This window comes from Indicator indicator, chromosome 9 (assembly GCF_027791375.1).
Source record: "Indicator indicator isolate 239-I01 chromosome 9, UM_Iind_1.1, whole genome shotgun sequence".
In the NCBI taxonomy this organism is placed as follows: domain Eukaryota; kingdom Metazoa; phylum Chordata; class Aves; order Piciformes; family Indicatoridae; genus Indicator; species Indicator indicator.
The window spans coordinates 5,888,426-5,898,663 of record NC_072018.1 but is presented as its reverse complement, the minus strand read 5'-3'; the positions used below and the strand labels follow the sequence as shown (position 1 = coordinate 5,898,663).

Here is a 10,238-nt window from a genome sequence, read left to right as displayed (position 1 = left end):
TAGAGCATGAATGACAATTGTGACCATTATCTTTAAATTTACACTTCAACTTTCAGTTATTTTTCAAACATAAAACAATGAAAATGAGATCATTAATCACACATCATCTTCACACAACTGGGAAGAGTTCCTATTTCATTATTAGGGGGGAAAATGAACATGCACACACCCCCAATCATAGAGTGACAACATAAACTACAGCAGCACTTGTCTCAAGTTATGGTGCACATGGTTGCAATACAGGGTATAAAACAAGAATAGAATTTCCAACATCTGTTAAAACACAAAAAACTTATTGTACAAAAAGTAATTCACATTCTTTGCAATGAAGTGAGGAATCAGCCATTCAGCTTTCTGGACTCTCCAGCCGGCAAACTCCTCCTTCTATGGCCACAGATTGTCCTGCCACAGCTCCAGGGGGAAGCCTTGAAATGTGAGTCTGGAAAAGTCAAGAGAGTATTAAATGAGAAGAAAGGTAAAATCATGCAGGACACAAAGCAAGCTTTTATGTGTTGAACAATTAAGCTGTTCTATCACTGAAGTCTGAGGGCAAGCTACAAAGCAACTTGAAAAGCTGCAAAGACATGGAATGATTCCTCTTTTTTGTTTGTTTGTATTAATGTTTAACACATGAAGACAAGGACCATGACATGTGTAGAAAAGGTAAACTGGATGACTCAGTGCACTGGAAGTAGAAGAAAAGACTAGCCATTGGGAAGGCAAAAAAGAAAAGCAACTGTGGCATTTCATCATTTATAAGTCTATTTTTTAGGGAGATTCAAAAAAGTTTAGTAGTGCATACAGAAACATATCTTAGAGAAGTTTTAGACACACTACTTGACAGAGATAAACTAACACTTCAGAGCACAAGGCAACTGTGATGATGAGGATGCAATGCAATTTCTCTGCAAAAAATACTTGTTTACCTAAAACCCCCAGTGACTCCCCCCCTAAAACATTTATTGCCAAGTGTCAAACAAACAGGCCCAAAGAGCAATTGTTTCTGTCAACAGGCATCTTTTCCATGGAGAGGTTTTAAAAACAGCCCTTTGAGATAGCTCTGTAGTGTTTCAGCCAGAAAGTGGCTGTGTGTGTGTATGTATACAAAACTTCAGCTTTTAACTCTACTGTACTCAGTGACACTACAAACCTGTTAAAGATCCTTAATATTCTTGAGGTGCATTTTATTAATGATGAGCAAAAGCTCTTTTCTGATATGTTAGTTTCCCTCTAAAATGTAACTGCCTGTTTTTGGATGTATTATTTCACAAGCTTAAATAAAAAAAATAAAGAGAAGGAAAAACGAGGACAAACAAGTGAAGGAGAATTTTTTTTTTTGAGTGACAGACCCAAGACATTTTTCCAGGTCTTTGAAAAAAAAAAAATCTCTAAATTAAAAGCAACAGACAGCCACAGTAGCAAATTTCTTCAGTAGAAGAATGCAGTATCTCACTAAAAAGTGACACAATCAAAGCAAACCAGTGGTCCACTCTAAGGCAGGCATCATTTATATGTGAGGGTGCTCACACAGGGATCAGTTAGAATTATTAGCAGATCATTGTAGCAATACAGTAAAAAAGCACAGAAGCCCAAGAATGCTGCCAAGAACCGTTGGAGAAGCCTATTACCAAAATAGAAGCAATAGAACCATCATGATTATCACAAATTTGGTAGTCATATTTTTTCATTACAACTACAACAGACTCCATTTATGTGAATTAGTTTTCTGAGTCAATACAGGAATTAACATTTTGCATAGGGTTCACTCACCCCAGAACCCAAAGTTAAATGCCTAATAGACTGCTATGTAATTGCAGGAGTAAAATGTGAGGCTTCATTGAATCCACATGAAATTTACAGATCCTGTTACTTTTAAAAAATTTAGTTAAGCATATCCGAATAAGTATTTGAGCAAGGATAAGCAGAGAGTCAATGTCTATCAATACATGATCAAGTAGCTAGGCTTACATTGCTGTTCAAAACACATTTCCTACACAAAACCTCATCTCCTATAAATGGAAAAACACATTTAAAATACCAAAGACCACAAACCACTATATACCAGCATCTGTACACATCCATTTACGGAAACACCCAAGCCTAATATAACAAAACCTTTCTTAAAGTCTCTGCTCACATCCTGTTTATTTGAATACCTTTTATGATGGAGTAAATAGAGCTGCTGTTTTCCACTGGCTACTACTTATGACCATCACCAATGGCTGCCTTATATAGAACAAAAATGAGACAAACCTAAAATGATAACTGTTTAAATGTTTAAACATTTAAATGCTTATATGTTTAAAATGTTACCTAACAAGTAATGTGAAAGAATAACATTGCCTTGTCAAGACAACTTCATATGAACCCCCAAGTGAATACTTATAATTTTATTTCCCTTGTTTGTAGCAACAAGAACAATCTCTAGTAAATAAAAAGATCAAAGGACATTTAATATTTTTAAATGCAACCACAGAACTTATTTGTAGAGCTTGTTACATTTTTAGATCCCAACATCATATTTTACATTAAGTCCAGATTGTAGGTTTAGATTTTTAAAACAGAAAAATAAAAAGCAAACAAAAAAGAACAACACTGGAAAGCTTTTAATTGAATTCGATTAGTCTGTCAACTTTACAAGTTGAATGAACCCACATCTGGGGGAAATTGTGCCTGGAAGAACAAAAACAGGAAAGGAACAAGTTTTACTGAATTAATTCTCTACTCAGCTTCTTGGAATCCTCTGTTTGAGGAAACCATATGCCAAGGAAAGGTAGATAAAGAATGACAAGGCAATCCACATCTTCAACTCCATAAAGAGTGATTTTACTGTCCTTAGAATAATCTGATTTGCTTACCAAGAGAAAAACGAAAGGTTGCTGAGAGCCCAGTAAGAGCAGAGGTCCTGACAGCTAGACCAGTTACTTACCACAGATCTTTATTTGCAGCTTAAAGGAGGAACCTCTTGTCCACAGATCAAGAGGAAAAAACATAAGCAGTATATGAACTACTTAACTTTGCTTCCCATCCTTCCAAAAAGCACAATCAATCTAACCACCTTCAGACACTGATTCCTGCTCCATGTACTTGCTTCTTTTCTTCCTAACCAAGCCAAAACCACAGAGCAACCAGCTCCAGTGCTGTAGATACATAGCACGTTACTATCTCCCCAATCTTTTTGATGCACAGTAGAAAGTTGGCCATGACCCTTCAAGTCCTAAACTAATAGGTCTTTATGCCCTACAAAAAGTGTTAACTGCTACAGGGACAATATATAATTCCATCATTTTTGTCAAGAACATTTGATCTGCTTTTCAAGTTAGACATTTTTCATACACCTTTTTAAAAAAAAAAAACAAACAAGTTGTGCCAAGACTGACTTTATTTCATGTCTCCGGGACAAAGATTCTGAAACAACCCTGAGACCAAGTAATCTAAAAAGATTTTTTTCCTTTTCAGTCTTTAAGGAGCTACTCTCCTCCCTTTATTTGCATAAAAGTATTATTTGCATAAAAGTTTGTCACAACATCTTCACTTTTTTTTATTAAAAGCATATATACAATGTAAAATGAACTAAGTTGAAGCTGAAACACAGACAATGCTGCATAAGAAAACAGAAATTAATCAAAAGCTGCCAAGAGGACAGAGTACAACTACCAGATGGCAGCACACTCAGTTCTTAAGCAAATCTAGGGAGTACTTCATGTGTTTAGCTTTCTTATTACACACTCAGGATGTACTTTGGACTAAATAATCTATAAAACAAACTTTTTCCATTCATTACCCTATTGAGATGAAATATAATGAAAGACCAAGGCCATCACACAATGAAATTGCTTTCTACTGCCTTACTCACAAAAAAAAGTACCAAAGCCATTTATTCTTCAGAAATTCAGAATCACTCAGAGGTCTACAAGCTTTCCAGCTGGGTACATGCTGCCATCAGGAGAACAGTCTGGCCCCCTATTCTCCATTTATATTTCCTAGGCAGGAATAGCCCATTCTGGCAACAATAGCCAACCTCTACTGCTCTGCCTCCTGGGAAGACCTTCTCCAACATGGTTTGAATGTACACCTGACATATGACAGCAAAAGCTGCCCTGCAAAATAGTGGCAACTGCTGCTATCAAAATATCCCATGAGCAACCTGTTTGGTGAAATTTTAAGAAAGAAAGAAAAATTATTGTCCTTGTGGGCAAAAGGCAGAAAGAGAGACATACTGATGGTGTACTCCTGGCTCTCAGGCACCAAAGAATACATGCAGCTTGCTTAGGAAGCCAATGGTTTTCCAAATTCACTTTCTGTAGGTTAAGTATATTACCATACACTATTTATGTATCTAAAAATATTAACGTATGAGGGAAAGAAAACACCAAATTTTAAGGAAGTGTAAAACTAGAGCATTATAATCTCTCTACATATGTGTTTAGACAGTCTAAGATCATTTGTATTTGCATACCTGCATATACAATTCCTTGCTCCATTCTAAAATGTCAGCCAAATATGAGGAAAGTTCCAGAACTACTGGCTTTAGCAAGAACTCAACCCAAAACCCTAAACTTATCACCCCATCTCAGAGCCCGTAATTTCCATGAATGTCTACAAGCCAAATATTTTAATTGGCATCGTAGCACTAAAGGTGCAAAATTATTTTTATCAGAGAACTAGGAGAGGTTAGATGGGTTTTGTTGTTTGGGGGGGCTTTGTGGTTTTGTTGTTGTTGCTGCTGGCATTTTTTGTTTTGTTTTTAAGTGAGCTGTTTTCAAGTGAAAATTTCTGATCCCTCAGACTCTAGACAACAGTGTAGATTTAAAAAAAAAAAAGTGTAACAGTGACATATACTTTTCCTGTCTCATGAAGTTAAAAGACTGTCTCTGTAGTCTGAAATGAATGACTGAATTATTTGACTTAGTATTTCTCTTAACTAAAACAGGCTTAGTAAACTTTTTCCACTAATTTTCGAATTAGAATTAGAGTTCTTCCAAGATGTGTATCTTCACCCAGTGAGCTCTGCATAACTGTCCCTCCCCTGACAAAGGGCTTTCACAGACCTGTTAATCACAAAGTAAAATGAGAAGCCCATCATCAGAAGACCATCAACAACGAGTACAGTCATAGGCAGTCTGTCATATGTATTGTTTGTCATGTACATCACTTCAAACACAGAGGGAAGTAATCTTGCTACATTTTAGTGTTAGTAAAGGTGAATAAATCTGATTATGACACCTAACATCTCAGCAAGAAAAGTCAACTGGAAACGATCTCCCTGCCCAGAATGTTGTTCATACTGAAAAAATGAAACGGGCTGTCAGATACGGTTTGTTTGCATATTGCAGCCACAACATTTGCTGTTGACAGCAGTTGCTGCTGATGGATGTTTTCAAACGCAGCAATATGCAACACCCTCCACTACTGTTTACCTCATATCTTGCAAAGGAATTTGAGGAAATAGAAGAAATGGCATATATAGCTTTGCAATAACCTGCCATATCATAAAGCTTAGTAATTCACATTATAAAACCGAAATCTTTCTTTGGCAGACAAAGTGGCAACTGAATTGGATTACACTAAATAAAACAACTAGATTTTTAGAAATTTGTCTTCTGGGTCATCTAGCTGTTACAAAAGCTACAGCTTATGAAGCTGAACTACAAAGATACATCAAAAGTATTGCAGTGTTTACAATAACTGCAACAGTTAACAATATTCATACACACCTTATATAGCAAATATATGCATATGAAGAACCACAGTGAGCTGACAGATTATTTCAAATGCCTACATATAACACAGGACAAAAACTACACATTGTTAGTATTAAGATCTCATTGGAAAGAAAGCACTCTGACTTCAATCACTTACTGAAAACACAGTGAAGTATCACTCTTCAAGCAAAAACACACTCTCCCCCAGCCCCTCACTACTCTCAGTCACTAAGACAATAAGAAAATTGGGATATCCAGGAAAAAAAATTACTGTGGCATATCTGCCCATTATACTTTCTGCAGAGAACCATTGGCTGTGTGTGAAGAAACACTATACCAACGCCAAAATAAAAGGGCTCCTGATTCATTATGCACAGATACACAATACTGAATCAAAGAAAGGCTGCCTACCAGAACCTTCAAGTGATGCAGCTGGTATGTGAATTCATGCTGCAGACATACACTACACTGTCTTTTCACAGAATCATAGAATTGTTTTGGTTGGAAAACACCTTTAAGATGATCAAGTCCAAACATCATCTAACTACCAAGTCTGGTCCCTTAACACCACATCTCTGCATCATTTCAAGGGCACCCTCAGTCAGTTTGCAGATGACACCAAGCTGTGAGAGAGTTGATTGCTTGAGGGTAGGGAATCTCTGTAGGGAGACCTGGACAGGCTGGATTCACAGGGTAAGGCAAATGGGATGAGATTCAACAAGGCCAAGTGCCAGGTCCTGCACTTGGATTACAACACCACCATGAACAATCCAGGCTTGGGGGCAGAGTGGCTGGAAACTGCTCAACGGAAAAGGACCTGAGGGTGTGGTTCAACAGGTACCTGAAGATGAGTCGGTATGTGTTCAGATGGCCAAAAAAGGTCAACAACATCCTGGCCTGAATCAGCAGTAGTGTGTCCAGCAGGACCTGGGAAGGGATTTTGTCCCCCTGTACTGGTTACAGATGAAGCCACACCCCAAACACTGGGCTCAGTCCTAGGCCCCCGACCGCAAGGAGGACACCAAGGTGCTGGAGCAGGTCCAGAGAAGGGCAACAAAGCCAGTAAAGGGTCTAGAGCACAAGTCCCATGAGGAATGCCTGAGGGAACAGGGGCTGCCCAGCTCAGAGAAAATGAGACCGAGGGGAGAATTTCTGCCTCTCTACAAGTCCCTTAAAGGAGGTTGGAACATAACAAGAGCCTTAAAAAGCAGTCCCTTGAGGTCTACAGTAAGAAGCTTTTTGTTTGCTTTGGTGTTTCAGGATACACAATTCCAAAGTTAGAGTATAATGAGCCCTGAGATAACCAGTGATCTTGCTTCAGCTGTACCTGGAAAGTCTCCTTTCTTGGACTTGACTTTGGCTCACAACTGGCACTAGTGACCCTCACAGTGCTTCAGGAAGAAATTGAAAAGCTGCTTTTCCTTTGCAGTGGTCTCCATTGGGCAAGTGGACAAGAAACACGAAGATATGAAGACTATGTAACTAAGGGGAGTCAATTCACTTGTAATCTACACACCAATCTTCTTCCCATTCTACATTTACATATAAAATGACATTATGGGTGAATTCAAGGAGTTATTTCTGTCTCCTAAATTACATGGCAGAAGGTCTCAAAGGCCTCCATGTAAACTGGCACTTAAATGGCTTTATCAGATGCTACTCCAACCATTAAGACTCCAAATATTGCACATCTCCTGCAATAGTACACACGGAACGCCAGAATATGGCTGTCTTCCCAACAGTGAAAACACAACTGCTCAAGCTCTTGCAATGTAACCTAAGCAGTTCAGGAACATTGAAAGCTGACAGATAATCTTTAAAGAGGTCACAGCTCCAGTAACACAATGCCATTCTTAGCTGATGCTATGATCAGCTGTTGGATCTATCACAGATGTATTAGAAGACTGGAAATTTCTTCTGAAGACTAGTGTCTCTGAAAGGAAAGTAAGTCTGAGCAGAAATCTAAAAGAAACAACAGCTTATCAAAGATCCTGAATTCATATCAAGTAATCAATGAATCAACATCACAAGAATGAAAAGGAATAAACATACCTCCTCAGATTACAAGGATATTTCATCTCCTAGTCCTTCAATCTAGAAGTCTTTACCTTTGCTGATGCAGCAGTTACTGATACAAAGGGAGCTGGTTAAGTGCCAAGGAACTTCAGAGAGTGTTTACCATCCTAGTACAGATAGTATTTTCTAGCTATTCTCATGGTCATGGACAGAAGCTTTCACAGCAGCCTAGAATATTCTAAGAGGCTCACTTACAACTAGACATAGTTGAGTATCAGCTCATTCTACCATCATACAGGTAGCAATGCAGGAACTTTCTTCAGGGTATCTTGGAAGGTCCATTCTTCTTCTCAAAGAACAGGCCTAATGTTGAAACAATCCGTTATGGTGTTGCTTCAGGAAGGAAGTTTGAGACTGGCAACTGTATCTGTCCCTTAAGCTCACCATAGCTGAGGCTCCCAGGAACAAGCCTGGGTAAGCTGCAGCAATAGGTGGTCTAGATTAGTTTCAGATGAAAAGTTTTTTTCCTTCCACAACAAATTTGTGACAAACACTGGCACCAAGTGGTTATGGAACTGCTCATGTCATGAGGAATGACAAGAGAGTACAGTTGAATCAGTTGCTTGTAGAAGTGATTTAAAGGTTCAGGAACACAAGAACCAGAGGGAAGCCAGTAAGATATCATAGAATCACAGAATGGTTTGGGCTGGAAGGGCCATAGAGAGCATTTAGCTCTAACCCTCCTGCTGTGGGGTCCACTAGACCAGGTTGCTCAAAGCCTCATCCAACCTGGCTTTGGAACACCTCCAGGGAGGTGGCATCTACAATCTCCCTGGGCAACCTGTTCCAGTGTCTCACCATCCTCACTTTCTAATATCCAGTCTAGCAACCATGCAGTTAGTGAAGATGATAATGCCAGTGCTAGCAGTGGTGGAGGAGCTGAAACACTTCCAGCACTGGGAGAGCTAAAGGCAAGTAATAGGACATGCAACCAGAGATGACTGTGTCAGCAAAAAGGTGTGAACTTAGTTCACCTGGCAAGCCTCCACAATATTTCTGAAGTTCAAACAAACATTGTAAACCAACATTCAACAGGAAACAGTGACTTTTCCAGGCAACTGGTTTTCCAAAAACAGACTGGACACCTTTCCAGAAAGTATGCTTTAAATCAAACAGTTATTAGTCACAGAGCAAAATTGTTCCACAGCTCTTGCAGGCTCAGCCATTTCATACTGGTGAGTTAGCATTCAGGCATTTTAGTTTGGAGGCAAGTGGCCGGCTGCAGACCTCAGTCTTTTCTAAATTGGGAGGGAATAACCCCCTGTTGTAAGGCTATTTCCAAAACAGTATTTGGAAAGCTCATGATGCTAACAGTCAGAAGCATCGTCAGATCATGATGTACAAACTGCTTCAACCCTCCAATCCCACTTTCCTGTCCCACTGTTGTTTTAAGGAGTTCCTGATAGCTACTTAGTTGAATATGCTTCCACCTCTCAAGCATACCACTGTGTGCAGGTGAGCTTGAATCTAGCTTGTGAATGTTGAAGTGCCTTGTAAGAAAAAGGCCTCCTTACCTCCACAACCTTTGTGAGGGGTTTAGGATCACCATTTACTAGGTCCTGTTATAAAATGCATTAACCTTCAATGCATGAAGAATCATACTAAAACTAGACAGCAGGATCCTTTTTCTCTTTAGCATGTAGTCCTTTAGGTAATTGTGATTCTAATATTAGTCCACTTCATACCAGTATACACTTAAAAACCTTCTCACCTTCTAAATGTCTTGCTATAAAAACACGTTGTCATGTCCATTAAGTTGAAGCAGCCCAAGATCAGCCACTGTAACAACACCCTGGTTTAAGAATAAAACTCAAGTCCTGGACTGATGAAAGAAATAAAAACTGAAGGTCTTTACAACCCTAGAACAAGAAAGAAAGATGATTCCCTACAAGCTGCTGCCTGATCATTTTCCTGTGGTACTCATAAACAAGTGATATTTTATGCTTTCATGAATTCATATAACATTATTTATTTTTATGGCAAGCACTCTAGATTAATTGTACCAAAACAGTTATTAAAGGATGATTTTGTTTTTCACTTGCAATACATTGTGTTCTATTTCAAGCCCAGTTTTCCATCTATAACTTACCCCTCACTGTAGCAGAATAAAATTCCAGCTTTTATGACAGAAGGCTTTTTTTTTGATCAATAGAAGTCAGCAGCAAAAGCATTTGCGGTTTTTCTCTGGAAAGCATTTGTGGCCACAGACTCAAAGGAGGAAGAAAGGGAGGGGGATTAACTCTTCAATAAAGGTCAAAAACATAATTTAAAAGTGAACCAAGAAGAGCAGCTGTGTCTGTCAGCACAATCAAGATTACCAGCTGGAGAATTTACCAGCAGTATGAAAACAATGCACACCAGATGTCAAATGTTGCAACTGTGAGTAGGAAAACATCTCTGGGCATGGCACTGTCATGTTAGTACTCATTACCAGACAGATTTCATATTTAGCATTTA

The 10,238-nt window shown here is 38.8% G+C and overlaps 1 protein-coding gene across 2 annotated transcripts in view; it reads right to left on the bottom strand.

The window, feature by feature from the left end:
• Positions 1 to 346: 346 nt before the first annotated feature.
• TASP1 (taspase 1) overlaps positions 347 to 10,238 on the bottom strand; it is a 77,784-nt gene continuing 67,892 nt past the window's right edge. For both annotated transcript variants that reach the window (XM_054383656.1, XM_054383657.1), the window contains one exon: positions 347 to 439. In XM_054383656.1, the coding sequence (XP_054239631.1) occupies positions 347 to 439 (93 nt within the window). The remainder of the gene's footprint in view (positions 440 to 10,238) is intronic.